Source organism: Symphalangus syndactylus, chromosome 14, assembly GCF_028878055.3.
Source record: "Symphalangus syndactylus isolate Jambi chromosome 14, NHGRI_mSymSyn1-v2.1_pri, whole genome shotgun sequence".
Lineage (NCBI taxonomy): Eukaryota > Metazoa > Chordata > Mammalia > Primates > Hylobatidae > Symphalangus > Symphalangus syndactylus.
The window spans coordinates 62,755,729-62,773,507 of record NC_072436.2 but is presented as its reverse complement, the minus strand read 5'-3'; the positions used below and the strand labels follow the sequence as shown (position 1 = coordinate 62,773,507).

General features: G+C 40.2%; 1 protein-coding gene across 1 annotated transcript in view; it reads left to right on the top strand.

The window, feature by feature from the left end:
- Positions 1-1,334: 1,334 nt before the first annotated feature.
- Positions 1,335-17,779, top strand: part of LOC129462996 (EF-hand domain-containing family member C2-like) — a 128,087-nt gene continuing 111,642 nt past the window's right edge. The window contains exons 1-2 of the mRNA XM_063617743.1: positions 1,335-1,433; positions 11,846-12,030. Of these exons, the coding sequence (XP_063473813.1) occupies positions 1,388-1,433; positions 11,846-12,030 (231 nt within the window). The 5' untranslated portion in view covers positions 1,335-1,387. The remainder of the gene's footprint in view (positions 1,434-11,845; positions 12,031-17,779) is intronic.

Below are 17,779 nucleotides of genomic sequence, written 5' to 3'. Positions count from 1 at the left end.
ATATCTTTTGCATTAAAAATGGGACATAAGGTCTTAAAGTAGCCCAAATTTTCCTCAATTCTTCATAGTTAATGAAGAAGTGAGAATAATATCTGACATTACTATATTCAAAAATAAGTATAATTACAAAGTTTTTATAAGTAATTCATGGAACACAAATTACTATGTATTACCAAATTCTGTTGATAGAATTTAACTTAGTTAGAATTTTGTTTTTATTTATATTTTTAGATTAAGTATTATTTTGATTTTAAAATAGGATAGAAGTCTGAGGTTACGTACAGATACCTATTTTATTTATTTTAGTTTATCAATTATGAAATTAAAATGTAATTTTATTAAATTACTATTATATTTTAGTTATATAAGGTAATATAGTAATATTTATTACGTATATATGCTAAGTTTTTCAAGTGCTTCCCTGTAAGTAATATCTAATGTGAAGAAAATGTTCCGTAAAATCATTAATAGTGCTAGTACTGGTTTTTAAATAACGTACAATATTGAAATTATTGCTAGAAGTTTCTCTGATTGTACTCATAGTCAAACTCACAAGCACAAGAGTGTATAATATAATAAACTGTCAAGTGGACAGTGTTTCATAAATGAGTTTTGTAATTACATTTTCCCAGATGAAAATGCTTTTTTTCATAGCTACATTATAATGCTTCTTTTGAGTTGCAGAGAAAACTATGACTGGTAGGAACAAAATTAGAGGCCATAATACCTTTTAAAATAAAGAATTAAAATCATGGCAGTATGGTTTGAAGACTTAGAAGGGTAGAGAAACACAAGATGTCAGGTACCACTACTACTGCTAATACCGTATGTGACTTGTGAGATAAAATATGCATGGTAAAGTAGGCATCACCCTAAGGAACAACTTGTAGACACCTTGGAGTCATCACTTTTTCCTCCTTAACTCCACATGTAATCATTTACTAAGAATGTGTTGACTATGCCTCCTACTTTTTCATTTCTTTTTCCACTGGCTCTTTATTCTGGCGCTCTTCCCATGTTTCTGTTGAGATTGCAGTAACTTATTTTTTCAGAATTTTTTTATTTTTATGGATTTAGAGGGTACACATACAGTTTTGTCACATGGATATATTGAGAAGTGGTGAAGTTTGAGCTTTTATTGTACCTGGCTGAGTGTGTGCGGGGATGAAGCGGGTGGAGGGGAACTTGGGCTGGGGAGGAGGTACCCGCCGCAGAGGTGTCCCCTGCCCCCCACGATCCTTCTCGCTAACCCCCCCCGCCCCTCCTCCCTCTGTGACGCCGCTTCCCGTCTCCAGGCAACGTGGGGGCCAAAGAATGCGGCCTGTAGGTGGCTGCTGCCTGCGGGGCTTTCTCTTCTGGGACCCCCGATTTTCGGACACCGAGCGCCATGGCCCTGCCTCTGCTGCCGGGCAACAGCTTCAACCGCAACGTGAGTAGGAAGGACCTCCGAGGTCACAGCTCCCGGCTGGAGTCTGGGGTCCAGGCAGGGTCCTGGCATGGCCACCTCCGCGGACTCTCTTGGAGGCCGCATGCTGCTGCCCTGGGTTGGTGGCAACTTGGACCAAACTCTATAGGCTGCTTCTCCCATCTCTCCAGCTGCATCTGAATGTTTTTCCTAATTTAGAAACACAGAGTCATTACAGGTGGCAGGACCCTCCAAGGTAGCGAATAATAGTGACGATAACCATTGCGGGTTTAATGTGTGCCAGGCGCTGTGCTTTAATCACCTTATGCAGTATCCAGTGTCCCAACAGCCCTTTGAATTAAATAATTTTTATTCCCTGTTACTATTGAGGAAACTGAGGCACAGAGCTACACAGTCTCAGTGGTGAAGCTGGGTTTCTTCCAAGCAACCTTGTCTCCACAGCCCAGAAGCCTAATCATTATCCCCAGTATCCTGTGTGAAAAAAGATACTGTTGCAATTATCAAATCGAAGAAATCTGGCACTTATCAAGAGGGGTAGGTGGCAGATAAGAGTTCTATCAGCCTGTAAAGTTTACTCCCAAACTTTATAGAGACAGGCATCCAGACTTGGAGGGATTTTGTTTTTCCTCTATTTATATAATTAGGGAGGGGTTCATTTCTTTTTTTTCTTTTTCTTTTTTTTTTTTTTCAGACGGAGTCTCGCTCTGTCGCCCAGGCTGCAGTGCAGTGGTGCGATCTCGGCTCACTGCAACCTCCACCTCCCAGGTTCAAACGATTCTCCTGCCTCAGCCTCCCGAGTAGCTGGGATTACAGGCGCCTGCCACCACACCCGGCTAATTTTTGTGTTTTTAGTAAAGATGGGGTTTCACCATGTTGGCCAGGCTGGCCTCAGACTCCTGACCTCAAGTGATCTGCCCGCCTCGGCCTCCCAGAGTGCTGGGATTAGAGGCTGAGCCACTGCGCTTGTCCTGGAGGGGTTCATTTCAAAAGAAGATGAACGTACAGAACAAAGCAACACTAACACGAAAATCGCTGAGCATGAAAGAACTTTTGCCAATAAATAACACCTCATTTAAACGACAGCAGAAAAATGATTCAGGCTTTTGTCTATACTGTTTACTACTCTTCTCTTGGGTTGGCCATCTGTGTCTGCAGGAGATGCTAATTCCCAGTTAGATGGGAGGGAATTAGATGGAGCCACTCAAGGCAATTGTGTAAACCTTTGATAACTTTAGAAAGCAGGCAGCAGATTGAAGTATTTGGCTTTATGGTTTCCAAACACTGTATCTAAGTTGTTGGCCCTAAAGTACCAGTTCTTTCTTTGTAGCTTCACGCCATTGAATTCTGACCCCTACACGTCTGGTCAGTCCAACTTTGAACACTGATGTGTGCATTTCTTGGTTGATGGGCAGAGGCTGGCCTTCCAGCATAGCATTGCCTTTGGGTAAGTTTAAGCCAGCCACGCAAACAAGAAAGGCCCCAGAGATGGGACATGAAAACAGATTACAGAAGTCAAGAAGCATGCTGTGTAAAAGTGATTTTAAAAATGAAAGTAAAGCCTACAGCTTTTTTGCCCAGCAACACTCTGATTACCAGTGCCTGCCGCCTGCAGAAGTATCAGCTCTCACGTGCAGTGATTAAGGATGGGAAGGAAAAACAGTGGATGGATGAAATATTTAGAAATCTGCAAGGTTCTGCATGTATTTTTGCTTTTTAAAAAACTTTTAAGATCATGAAGTACAACACATATACAGAAAGATGCACAATGGATGATCACAAAATGAATATGAAGAAATTAAATATGGGGGCCGGGCACAGTGGCTCACGCCCATAATCCCAGCACTTTGGGAAGAGGAGGTGGGAGGATCCCTTGAGCCCAGGAGTTCGAGACCAGCCTGGGCAATATAGTAAGCCCTCATCTCTACAAAAGATTGAAAAAATTAGCCAAGCGTGGTGGCACATTCTTGTAGTCCCAGCTACTCGGGAGGCTGCAGTGAGCCATGATTGCATCATTGCACTCCAGCCTGGGAAACAGAGCCAGACCCTGTCTCAAAAAAATAAAATAAAATATGACCTGTTCTCCAAAAATACGACCCTTGACTGGGGTTGCCAGATTTAGCGAATAAAAATACACATCTCAAATACTGCATGGAGGAGTATTTATTGTTTACCAAATTTAATTGAGCATCTTGTATTTTGTGTGACAACTCTACCTGTGAACCTTTCTGTTCATTATTCCTTCTCTACTCTGCAGATACAACCACTGTTCTGGCTCCTATCACTATAATTAGGTTTTGCTTGCCTTTGAACCTTTTATCGATGGAAATGTTTGGTGTTTATTCTTTTGTGACTGGCTTTTTGAGCTCAACAGTATGTTCGTTAGATTAGTCCATGTGGCTGTCTATAGAGGTAGTTTGTACATTTTTATGACTGTAGTATTGCATTGTATGATTTTCACATCATTTATATGTACATTTTACTCTTGATAAATATTTGGCTTGTTTGGGGTTGTTAAGAATGGTTTTACTGTGACTATTTTGTTCATGTCTTTTAGAGGATGGGAGGTTGTCAAGATAGTAATGAAAGCAAGACTAAGGGCTTCAAGGAGGCTTTTCTTCCTCTGAGAGGTGAAAGACTTGAGTGTCTTTGAGTTCATTGAAAGGAGGTCATGGAAGGGAGAGGCTAATGCTGTTGATCAGTGACTTACCAGGGACACAAGCCAGTACTGCAAGGAGAGACAGGGCCCACGTGAATATGGAAATCATAAATTGACTGCAGTCACTTTTGTTTGCTTAGTTGCATGGCTTTATCCCACCACTTCACTCTGTCTTCTGGACAGAGCCTTCTAAATATCTTCAGTCTACTACTAGACCTTTTGTTGTGCCTGCCAGTTAATCCCAGTGCCTTCTCCTTTGTTCTGCTCCAGGCTCCTGAACACTGTGGATGTGACACAGGTCCTGAGGGTCACATTGCTTCCTGGATCACTATTCTTTGTCTCTTAATTTCTGTCCTCCTCCCAGGTGTTTTAAACTTACCTACTCCAGGCCAGTTGCAGTGGCTCGCGCCTGTAATCACAGCACTTTGGGAGGCCAGGGTGGGTAGATCACCTGAGACTGGGAGTTCAAGACCAGTCTGGCCAACATGGTGAAACCCCGTCTCTACTAAAAACACAAAAGTTAGCCGGTTGTGGTGATATGCACCCATAATCCCAGCTACTTGGGTGGCTGAGGCAGGAGTATCGCTTGAACCCAGGAGACAGAGGTTGCAGTGAGCCGAGATTGCACCACTGCACTCCAGCCTGGGCGACAGAGTGACTCCATCTCATAAAAATAAATAAATAAATATAAATAAAAACTTATCTACTCCTGTGACATTTGTTTGATAGGGTCAGAGGCTGTGAAACTTTAGAAGCATACATGCTACCTTTGGAATTTAAAAAGTGTATTTACATGCCAACAGATCCATTATTTACTTAATATATCTCTGTGAATTGAATCACTTTTGGAAAACTACAGCATATTTAAAAGGGAAACTATATCCTTACCATAAATGAAAACTACATCACCATAAATGAAAACTACATCATTTGATCTAAGTGGAAGGTCATGGTAAGAAAAAAAACAAAACTGTTTTTAGATTTGATGTCCACAAAAAGTTAGGAGCCTGAGGCCTGCTTCCTTTTTGATAAGCAAGTATTTGGGAGGTACAGTCAGTACTACCAAATTGAGACTTAACCTTGCCTTAATTAAAAGGAAGAGGGAGGATAGGGAAGATGAACATTCTTGCGTGCTCTCTGAAATCGTCTCCGTTACCAACTAGGGTGGCATCCCTGGACAGAGTGAGGCCTGGGTGTTTGTGTGGAGAAACAGCACGAGAGTTCGCTTGCTGTGGCTTGCTTAATCAGTTTCAGTTTAAGATTGGTTGAAGATCTTCATGTTAAGATACGGCAGTGGCCTCTTTAAAAGTCTTTTGTGCCCGGCGCAGTGGCTTATGCCTATAATCTCAGCACTTTGGGAGGCTGAGGCAGGCGGATTACTTGAGCCTGGAAGTTCGAGACCAGCCTGGCCAACGTGGTGAAACCCCATCTCTACTGAAAATACAAAAAGAGCCAGGTGTAGTGGTGGGCACCTGTAATCCCAGCTACTTGGGAGGCTGAGGCAGGAGAATCGGTTGAATCTGGGAGGCGGAGGTTGCAGTTGAGCTGAGATCACGTCACTATACTCCAGCCTGGGTGACAAGAGTGAGACTCTGTCTCAAAAAAAAAAAAAAAAAGTCTTTTGCCTTCAGACCTTCCCCCTTCCAACCCACCCTGCCCACTCTTGGTGGATCTGTCTTCAGACGTGCTGCCTCATATTGCCCGTGTCCTTCGGGAAACTTTAATGGCTCCTTGTTGCCTATTTGATCCGGATCACAATGCTCAATTTCGCAACCAGTGAATCTACCACTCAAGTTTTACGGGTTTCCTGTATCTGCAGCAATATGTTAGATGGTGAGGGGACATAGAAAAAGGAAGAAATACACCCCATGGTCCCAGAGTTTAAAAAATGTGTCATCTAGTTGAGACAAATCAAACCATGAGTATGTGCACATATTATGGTGCATGTACACGACAAAGGGTTGGTGGTCAGGGAAGGCCTTACGAATCTGCCCATCCCTGGGCTTGGTCATCATATAGCTCATTTGTGGTGTGTGAATCTCATGTTGGCTGGGGTTTTCTTTTTATTGTGGTAAAATACACATAGTATAAAAGTTACCATTTTAACCATTTAAATTATACAATTCAGTGGCATTTTGTACATTCACAATGCTGTGCAGCTGTCCCCACTGTTTCAAGAAAATTCTCATCACTTCAAAGGAAACCTGTATCCAGTAAGCAGTCACTCCCCATTCTTTCTTACTTCCAGTCCCTAGCAACCACTAATCTGCCTTCTGTCTCTATGAATTTGCCTATTTTGTATATTTCATATAAATGGAATTATATAATATGTGGCCCTTTGTATCTGGCTTTTTTCTCTTAGCATAATGTTTTCAAGGTTCATCCACGTGGTAGCACGTTATCAGTGCTTTGTTCCCTTTGATGGCAGAATAACATTCCATTGTATGGATATACCACATTTGTTTAACATTCATCAGCTGATAGACATTTGGGTTGTTTCCACCTTTTGGCTATTGTGAAATAGCGAAATGCTGCTGTGAACATTTATGTGTAAGTTTCTTTCTGTGGATGTATGTTTTCAATTCTTCTGAGAATATGCTGAGGAATGCAACTGCTGGATCATATGATTCTATATTTAACTTCATGAGGAACTGCCAAACTGTTTTCCACAGCAGCCATACTAGTGTACATCCCCACCAGCAAGGTGCGACAGTTCCAATGTTTCCACATCCTCACCAACATTTATTTTTCGTTTTCAAAAAATTATAGCCACTCTAGTGAATGTGAAGCATTATCACATTATATGTATGTATATATGTATGTATGTACGTATTTTTGAGACAGGGTCTCCGTCGCTTAGGCTGGAGTGCAGTGGTGCGATCATAGCTTGAAGATAGCTCACTGCAGCCTCAGCCTCATGAGCGCAAGCATTCCTTTCACCTCAGCCTCTCGAGTAGCTGGGACTATACGCATGCACTGCCACGCCTGGCTAATTTTTGTATTTTATGTAGAAACAAGGTCTCACCATGTTGCTCAGGCTGGTCTCAAAGTATTGAGATTACAGGTGTGAGCCACTCTGCCTGGCTTCATTGTACTTTTGATTTACATTTCCCTAATGACTAATGGCATTGGACATATTTTCGTGTGCTTCTTGGCCATTTGTGTATCTTCTTTGGAGAAATGTCTATTCAAGTCCTTTTGTTACAGGCCGAAAGAATGAGGGTCGTGGTCAACTCAGTATACCACTGGAGGCTATATGAGTAAACAGCAAACCGTTTCTCATAAATGCAGAATGTTGGCAAACTGACAAACTGCGTCTGCCACCCAGAAGGAATGCTGAGGGCAGTTGTGCCCCAAGTGCGGTGTTTCTTGTGATTAGGTACATCTGAAGCCTGTTATGAACCTGTGATCAATTAAGGAGCTGACAAATCATTACCTCCTTCTCCTGCTCATTCTACCCAATAAATACGAAGGGCTGTGGAAGCTCCGGGGGCTGCCTTTGCTCACTAGAAGCAGGCAGCTCTCTTCTTCCCTGGACCCTTCATTTAAAACAGTTTTTTGTCTTAAGTTTTCATTTCTATGTTCATCCCCCTTCGTTCAGTCTCATAATGACCGTCTCAAGTAGTAAGAGTAGTGACTCTTGTAATGATGGTCTCAAGTACTAACAGTAGTAACTGTTCTAATGATGGTCTCAAGTAGTAATAGTAGTAACTGTCATGGTGACAGTCTCAAGTAGTAACCGTGGCAGTCTACCATATCCTTTGCCCATTTTTAAATTCAATTGTTTGTGTTTTTGCTGAGTTGTAAGAATCTTTATATATTCTATATAATAGACCCTTATATGATTTCCAAATATTTTCTGTCATTCTCTGGGTTTCTCTGTTTCTTAGAAATGACATCTCACTCTATTGCCCAGGGTGGTCTTGAACTACTGGGGGGCTCCAGTGATTCTCCCAGCTTAGCCTCTTAAAGTGTTGCTGGGATACAGGCTTAAGCCACCTCACCCAAACTTCATTCTATGGGTTTTTTCACTCTCTTGATAGTATCCGTTGACACACAGTTCTAATTTTGATGAAGTGCAATTTATTTTTCCTTTTGTTGCTTCTGCTTTTGCTGCCACAGGTATGAATCCCATTGCCAAATCCAGAGCCATAGTGACTGGCTTCTATTCTAGGGTTGGGAGCTGTGGCTTGCCCAAGGCCATGTCCCCAAAGTCTCTCACAACTTATCACCCAATGGATGCTCACCAGATGTTTCTAGAAGGGATGACTATGTAGTGGGATGTGAGCTGACCCTTGGTGGAGAGAGGGGTTTGTGTAGAGGTATAGCCTGACCAGGGACATGACTTTGAATAGACATTAAGGTACCTTATATGCTGTAAGATATGGTCTGACCAAAGAGGAGAGTACACATGAACAAATTGTGGAATTCTGGGGGACAGGTAGCTGAGTGAGGCCTTCAACGGTGGCAAGGGCTTTTTCCATGTGATTATGGAAATCTAGATCCATGGAGGAAACTTGTGAGTAGTGGAGAAAGCTCCTCGGGAAGGAAGGCTGGCTGTGACTTCATCTTTATACCATACTCTTTAGAATAGGGCCTGGCCGGTATTAGGCCTTAGTAAATATTACAGTGGCCTGATGAGGGAGACTTTTAAGGTATTTACGTGAGAGGCTTTTTTCATGATATAGTCCTCCTTGTATATTCTACTCTAGCTCATCCTCCTTCCAAACTTGACCTTGACTTTCTTTTTTACTAAATTCGCCCCTCTCCCTAGATGCTGTCAGCTCAGCTGCAGTACATCACTCATAACCCTGCTTGGAACATCCTTGCCTCTCCCATCTAATTTACCTCATTCCTGCAGGTCCAAGACAGTATCCAGTTATCCACAGAACCTCAACACTACTGCTCCAGCCCATCAGTGTATGGCTGTAGTCAGCCATACACTTAGCCATATACTTACCAGAGCTTAGGGTCACATGATCGTAGGTTCAGATGCAGTCTCCACTAAGTTACTGTGTAAGCTTGGGTGGGTCAGTCCCCTTCTCTCTGCCTTGGTTTCCTCATTGGAAAAATGGCAGTAATAACACTGCTAAAACAGTTCTGTAATAATGAAATGAGATAATAAATGAAATATAAAACCCTTAGTAAAGCATCCAGCTCACAGTAAGTGGTCAAAATGGTAGCTGTGCTGTTTTCTAGTTGTTTGCTGTATTTGGCTGTTCTCGTGTTGCTATAAAGAAATACATGAGGCTGGGTAATTTATTTAAAAAAAGGCTTAATTGGTTCATGGTTCTGCAGGCTGTACAGGAAGTGTGGTGTTGGCATCTGCTTCTGATGAGGGCCTCAGAAAGCTTCCAATCATGGTGGAGGGCAAAGGGAGAGCCAGTGTATCACATGGTGAGAGGGGGAGAAAGAGAGAAAGGCGGGAGTTCCTAGACTCTTTTAAACAAGCAGATCTCATGTGAACTAACTGAGCGACAACTCATTTATCACTAAGGGGATGGTATGAAACCATTCATGAGAGATCTGCCCCCATGATCCAGTCACCTCCCACCAGGCCCCACCTCCAACACTGAGAATCACATTTCAACATGAGATTTGGAGAAGACAAACATCCAAACGGTATCATTTTATATATCTAAATCTTGCTTCCTCCGCAAGATTGTGGGTTTTTTTCTTCAGGGCAGGGGCTGAGTCTTATGCTTATTTTAACTCGTATATTTGGCACAAAGTTAGGACTATAGTGAGTATTTAAGAAACATTTGTTGGTTTGAGGTGACTTTGTGATTACTCAGAGTTACTTGCTTTAGGGGACAGTATATCATTATTAAATTCTATATTATTCCACGATTCTTTTTCTGAAACCCAACTTTTGCTTTGTTTTATGGGGTAATCTGATTGTATGTGTGAGCAAGTGTGTGTGTTTATGTGTGAGAGAGAGACAGAGACAGAGTGGAGGGAATGGTGGAGGTAGTGACAATTGATTCCCTAAGGGGCAGAGCCAGCTACAGCTCACCATCCTAACCATTGCATCTAGCTTTCCTCTCCCAGCCCTAGAGCTGGGCTGTTACCTGCCCAGGACAGCCGTTATGGCCCTGACTCCCCTGGGGAGGGCTGCTCAGGCCATCCTCATTCTTCCAGGCTGCCTTTACCACAAAAGGAAATGAGGTCTTTTTGACCCTATCAGACTTCTCTGCCAAGCCATCATGTTTTTGCAAGAGGCTATTGCCCTGGCTATATACAGTCCTGGGCAATATGCTAACATTAAAGAAGCAAATTCAGGAAAATGGTTACCTCTGGATAAGGGAGGCAGGGCTATGAGCACTGAGATAAAGCTTCAGTTATCGCTGAGGTATTTATTTTTCATTCAGGGCTGTGGGGCATATGAGTGTTCATTTATTATCATGAACATTATATAACCTTGAATTTGCTGCTTATCATTTCTATGCATGTATTATCCATAAGTATTGCTGTATTTTTTGAGTATTTTCCAGCTTTATATATGTGTTGTGAAATTTTATGTGTACTTTAGCTACATTTTTTGCCTGACAGTTTTTGAGATTTGTCTATTTTGTTTTGAGATACAGTTTTGCTCTTGTTGCCCAGGCTGGAGTGCAATGGCATGATTTTGGCTCACTGCAACCTCTGCCTCCCAGGTTCAAACGATTCTCCTGCCTCAGCCTCCCAAGTAACTGGCATTACAGGTGCCCACCACCATGCCTGGCTAATTTTTTATATTTTTAGTAGAGATGGGGTTTCACCATGTTGGCCATGCTGGTCTCGAACTCTTGACCTCAGGTGATCCTCCTGCCTCAGCCTCCCAAAGTGCTGGGATTACAGGTGTGAGCCACTGTGCCCAGCCTAGGTTTGTCTATATTGATACGTGTAATATTAGACTGTATTAATATTCCATGTTATAAAGAGATGTATCTTTTCTGCTATTGGGTAGACACTTCAGTGGTTTCCTGTTTTTCACTTTTGCAAACAATGCTATAACAGATAGTCTGATATGCAGTTCCTTGTGCCTAAGACAAGATACTTCTGTAGGAGTGGATTGGCTAGGCCATAGGACACATATGCCTCTCTCTTTGCTGGTATTGCCACGTCGCTCCTCAGAGTGATTGTCCTACTTTACCTTCCCACCAGCAGTGCACAAATGTTGATGTTGGCCGTGTCCTTGCCAGCCCTTGGTAGTTGTATCTGTGCTTTCCTCCTCTCTCTCCAGATCACCAGAAAAGGTGGGAGTTAAGGTTTTGCAATTAAAGGAGAATGTCAGCTCTGAAGAATTTTCTGTTACATTTACTTTAATGAGGAAAAGATTTTGTTCTCTGTTTTGGTGAAAATAATTTTTAGACTTCTGTGGAAAATAGTTACATACACTTTTTATTCTGAAGCCGAGCAGTTTTGTTTTGTTTTGTTTTTTTGCTGTTTGCATTCTTGGCAAACAAGTAGGAAAGACCAATTAGCAAGCTAATGTTGTAAGTATTTACTTACGGTTAATAGTTATTTTTAATGTTTTATACGGCATGTAACATTAGGTTTGTGTTTACTGCTTTTCAATCTTTTGAATTGCTTAAAATGAATTAAATTTAAGAATATGACAACTTTATGGATAAAGATTGGTCATAATTATTTGCCACTTTATTTGCATTTTGTGAGGGAAAAATACATGGTTATAAAATGTGTTGACATTTTACAAAGAGGTTAGAAAAGTCATAAAGAGTAACTTTGGCTATTTTACGTTGTCTCATGTTCACAGGTAGTAAAGGAGAAGTTTCACAAATCCCAACATTGGGGCTTTTGCAACAATGTTAGGATGTTGGTGAGTGATGAAAAGCCTGGAATAGGAGGAGCACCACTTCCAGGGCAAAAGATAAAGCCGAAATATAGTATATATCCTAAAGGAGATGGAAGTGATGTACCATCATGGGTAGCCTTTGATAAACAGGTAAGTCACATGACACTGGGAGGAATGCAGTCTTAGCATTTTACAGATGCTAAATAATTTAGGTTTGAGAAAGTAGGAGTCTTCATGGTAAATGTTAAGGCTAGTTCTTTTTTTTTTTGCCTTTTTTACTTATTATTGCCTTTATTTTTAGTGTTTTATTTTTAGCGTTTCTCCCCTTGTCTTTATTTGTTTAAGTTGACAAACATAATTGTATATATTTATGGTGTACAACATGATGTTTTGAAATATGTATACACTATGGAATGGCTAAATTGAGCTAATTAACATATGCATTACCCCATGTGCTTCTCTTTTTTGTGATGAAAACACTATTGTCTTACAATTTTCAAGTGTACAATACGTTGTTTTTAGCTATAGTCACTGTGTTATACAATACATCTCTTAAATGTATTCCTCGTAAGTGAAATTTTGCTTCTTTTGACTAAGGTTAGTTCTTCTGCAAAGATAAATTCAAGAAAAAAAGTATCCTAAACAAAGAAAAATTATTCTTGCTGTGCTCTTTATCAGGCACATTGGTTGCAGAATGCCAAATGTTTATCTTTCTTGGCTAATGCTTATTAACCTTTCTCTCATCTCTATCTTCACTGGACAGGATAATCTGTCCTGTAGACACTAAGAGTCTGGTCAGATTGTCACTTTTGCTTTTGAGTTGCCATTGACTAAATAATTGTGTTTGAGTCTGAATGTGGCTTTAAATAGGAATAGAAAAATGACTTCTCTTCTTTTCTCCATACTAATTAGTAAGAAACCATAGTAATGATTCCCCATCCCTAAGGGCTAAAATGTGATATGGCAAGAAGAATAGTGAAAGGAAGTGATGCCATTATTATTAAAGTCTTGGAATTTTTTAATGTATATGTTTGTACACATACACACACATATACATATGGACATATCGGCAGTTAGAAAAGGGAATGTATTTGAATATTTTTTTAAGAAGGCTAAGATCAAAGGAAAGAAAAGGTGACCAGCTATATGGATATGCTGTGTTTATCAGATAGCGCTGTATCACAGCCCAATGTTCTGCTCGCCAGAAAGAACTAGTTATTAGATTATTTTAGATCCTGTAATTGAAAGATAGTTCAAGACTAGATAAAGAATTGAAACTATAGCATGCTAAATTTACCAGGTGATTTTTAGCAGCTTTTAACATGGATTGGTTGGCAGTACTTTATTCTAATTTAAATGTTCTCAAATTGACACATCCCCATGTCATCTTGATAGGGTAGATCATCTGTGATAGGGTAGATAAATTAGAGTGCACATTCTTTTTTGAAGCCTAGTTCTGACACTTATAGTGATCTAACAGACCACAGGGAGGCTTTCTTTCTGGGAAACCATTTCTCCTTTCAACATCGGCCAGTGTTCTTTTCTTGGGATTATTTTCAGTACCTGGCTCAGTGCTGGACCCAGAGCTCAAAAACAATTATGGGCTGACTGACTTGGGTGGATTATGCATAGTTTTCTGTTACTCTCAATCTTATAGGATGTTTACTTTGCATGAGCCAAAGAAAAGATTCTGTTTTTACGTCATGTAAAAAAGAGGGTATCGACAATATTTTAAACCACTGCTGAATAAGTATCTCGGAGGCCACAATGTATTAATATTAAACTATTCTCTTGCATTTGAAGTCAAAAAGTCATTTCCTGTTTTTCTCAATATTTAATATGTGCCTTTCAAGCCTATTTTGCGGGCCTTTAATTACTTATGTAGAATATTTTGTGAATCTGGAATAATTTTAGCATCAGACTAGTTGAGAAAATGAAGAGCTTGCTCATTTCAGGTCTAACTAAATGCAACATAATTCTTTCAGTTATTTTGTTGGTCAACTTCTATTACATATTCATTGAGCTTTAAATGAGACACTAAGACAGAAATATTTACGTGCTCTGATGAGACTGTGAACTACAGACTAGATCCTGGTTAATACCCCAAGCAAATTATAAAGTGCTTTCTCCTGCCTCAGCCTCCTGAGTAGCTGGGATTACAGATGTCCACCACCGTACCCGGCTATTTTTTGTATTTTTAGTAGAGATTGGCTTTTGCCCTGTTGGCCAGGCTGGTCTTGAACTCCTGACCTCAGGTTATCCACTCACCTTGGCCTCCCAAAGTGTTGGGATTACAGGCGTGAGCCATTGGGCCCGGCCAGATCTGGTCTTTCAAAATTTTTTTAAAGTTCCTAATGCATAGCCAAGGCTGAGAAACACTGTTAGCAGTTTATCCTCTCTCTCAGACTCTAATTCTTTTATGTAATAATTTTAATCCATTAATTTACCCCAGATTGCAAATTTGCCTATATCCTATAGGTTTGTATGGCCTTATATTTTATTAGATACTTTTATATAAATTTTATTTTACACATGTATATAAATTTTATTTGTATACTTTTTATATTTTTAAATTTATTTTTGGTACAATTATGAGGAGTGACAATTTTTCTTTATAGGTACATTATACATTTCTAGTTGTATTACTTTGTGATCAGTGAATATAACTTGTCTAATTTTTCTGTTTTTAAAATTTATTAAAGGTTTTTTGAATTAGCATGTAAGTTTCAGATATGTTTATGTAAATATATATATTGCCATGTATAAAGAAGCCATCCTCTATATGCAACACAAAATGTAGTATCGTTTATTTCCTTGATTGTGGGACTTCATAATCATGAGAGAAACCATTGATTTAATAACAGCTTTTTCAGGAAGAATAAAGAACACTGTAGTAAATGTACACAAATTTTTCTTGTCTACTAACATATAGACCACGCATTTATCCTTACCATTATATCCCTTTTATACTATTTCACAATTTAAGTCTGAGCCTTTTTCATAAAATAGAGCTTAAACATATTAAACTTGGACATGTGATGTTGACCCCTTTATAAAATGTTGAGGTCATTGAACATTGCCGATGTTTTGTCTTTCTTTCCTGACAACTTCTCTAGAAATTCAGCTGAAGATTTTTTTTTTTTTTGAGACTGAGTCTCGTTCTGTCGCCCAGGCTGGAGTGCAGTGGTGCAATATCCGCTCACTGCAAGCTCCGCCTCCCAGGTTCATGCCATTTTCCTGCCTCACCCTCCCGAGTAGCTGGGACTACAGGCGCCCGCCACCACGCCTGGCTACCTTTTTGTATTTTTAGTAGAGACAGGGTTTCACCGTGTTAGCCAGGATGGTCTCGATCTCCTGACCTTGTGATCTACCCTCCTAGGCCTCCCAAAGTGCTGGGATTACAAGCGTGAGCCACCGTGCCTGGCCTCAGCTGTAAGTTTTTGACACTTAGATGTTTGATTCCTGAAGTGATAGTCTTTCTGACTCACATATTGGCCACATCAGCCTCCCCATCTTTAAAAATTATATGATTTATTCTAAGAGATCAGGCTTTTTAAAGCCTTTGCCTTATAGTTGCATGGTCTGGCCTGAAATGGACAACCTTCTCCACGCAATTATTTTTTGTGTCATACTGCATCAGACAATAATCATTTTCAAACATTTTAAGTGAAAATTAGGAATCTAATGTTAAAATCCAGCTGTTTGGGATATGCAATGCTAAGCAAATAACAACTGTCAGGAAGATAGGATAGATTCTTCTCTACAAAGCTAAATTTGCACCGTATATCAAGTTACAACTCCTTGCCCATCAAAATGCATTCTTGACTGCTTTGAGATTCTTTTGGCTTTAATTGTAAGAAGATCTTGAATTCAGAAACTTAACATTTAAAATTTTTCCTTTGTAATGAGGAAATCATATTCCTGTTATTTAAAGCTAATTGATTTCAGACTTCAGGGGTTTTTTCTTTTTCTTTTTTTTTTCTTTTCTGTTTTTCTGTCACCCAAGCTGGAATGCAGTGGCATGATCATAGCCCAGTGCAGCCTTAAATTCCTGGGCTAAAGCAATCCTCCTGCCTCAGCTTCTTGAGCAGCTTGGACTGAGACACGCACCACCATACCTGACTAGTTAAATAAAGAAAAATTGTTGGAGAGACGGGGACCCATGTGTCGCCCAGGCTGGTCTAGAACTCTTGGGCTAAAGTGTTTCAATCCTCCTGATGTAGCCTCCTAATGCGTTGGGATTACAGGCATGATCCACTGTGCCTGGTCTAAGGTTTTATATTTTCTAGGCTAAAATTAAAATTCCAAATGCCTTGAGGATCAGGCAGGTAACCTCACATAATATCACAGGGCCTGCAGAGGCCTGTGGAGGACTGAAGATCACATGCCCTGTGATCTGAAAACAGAATATAAAATGATATTTATATTCTGTTTTCAAGAAAATTGTAGCCAATTACATCCTCTAGGACCTTTTTTTTTTTTTTTTTTTTTGAGATGACATCTCACTCTATCACCCAGGCTGGAGTGCAGTGGCACCATCTCGGCTCACTGCAACCTCCATCTCCCAGGTTCAAGCGATTCTCCTGCCTCAGCCTCTTGAGTAGCTGGGATTACAAGCATGTGCCACTACGCCCGGCTAATATTTGTATTTTTAGTAGAGACGGGGTTTCTCCATATTGGTCAGGCTGGTCTCGAACCCCTGACCTCAAGTGATCCACCTGCGTCGGCCTCCTAAAGTGCCGGGATTAGAGGCGTGAGCCACCGTGCCCGGCCTAGGACCTTATTTATCTAGTTTCTGCTTGACATCATAAATGATAACACCTTACATCATAATTATGTTCCTATACATTTTCATTTTTAACAGTTTTTATTTTAGGTTCTGTTTTCTGGATTCTCTGATACATCAAGTTCCATTACAATTAGATCATTTATTTTTGTGATTAAAAAGATTACTTTCTAATCTATTTGGTGTCTCTCCTCTTACATTCTACTTTGCCACATTTTATAATTTCCTCTTCCTCTTCCTTTTTTATCTTTCCATCTCTACCTCATTCTGACTTGCTCTGTATCTTTCATGCTGGAGTTTGACAGCCCTGTATTCTCATGGGAGCAGAATATGAAATTTCAGTCTGTCCCTCATCTAGACATATTGAAGCTCAACCTAAGATAATGTCTTTCCTTTTTATTTCAATTTAGCATCCTTCTCTTTTAATGCATCATTTGATTGATAAATATTTAATGATTACATACATGACAGATGACCTATGACAGTTGTCAATTGACCTATGCCAGTGTAGTCATTCACAAATTTATACTGGTAGCATTCAGTATATAGAGGTGGGTGAGAGCCAAGAATATTCTCTCTACACTTGCCTACTTGATTACAAAGAAAAAAATCTCAGATTAAATATTACGTATACTGAAAGTTTGATGAAGCCCCAGCTCTTTCTCCTTTTAGGTGTTCCAACATCTTTTTTTCTCCTCATTTTTAAAAAAAAATTATTTTTGAGACACAGAGTCTCATTCTCTCACCCAGGCTGGAGTGCAATGGTGAGGTCATAACTCACTGCAGCTTCGATCTCCTGGGCTCAACCAATCCTCCCACCTCAGCCTCCCTAGTAGCTGAGACTACAAGTACATGTAACCATGCCCGACGAATTTTTAAATTTTTTTTGTAAAAACTGGGTCTCATTATGTTGCCCAGGCTGGTCTCGAACTCCTGGGCTCAAGTGATCTTCCTGCCACAGGCCTGAGCCACTGTAGCCAGCTCCCTCCTCCTACTTTTTAAAAGTTGAAATATAATTCACGTAACAAAAACTCACCATTTTAAAGTGTCCAACACGACTCAGTATCTAATATCTTTTTTTAACTGAGGTAAAATTCACATAACATAAAATTA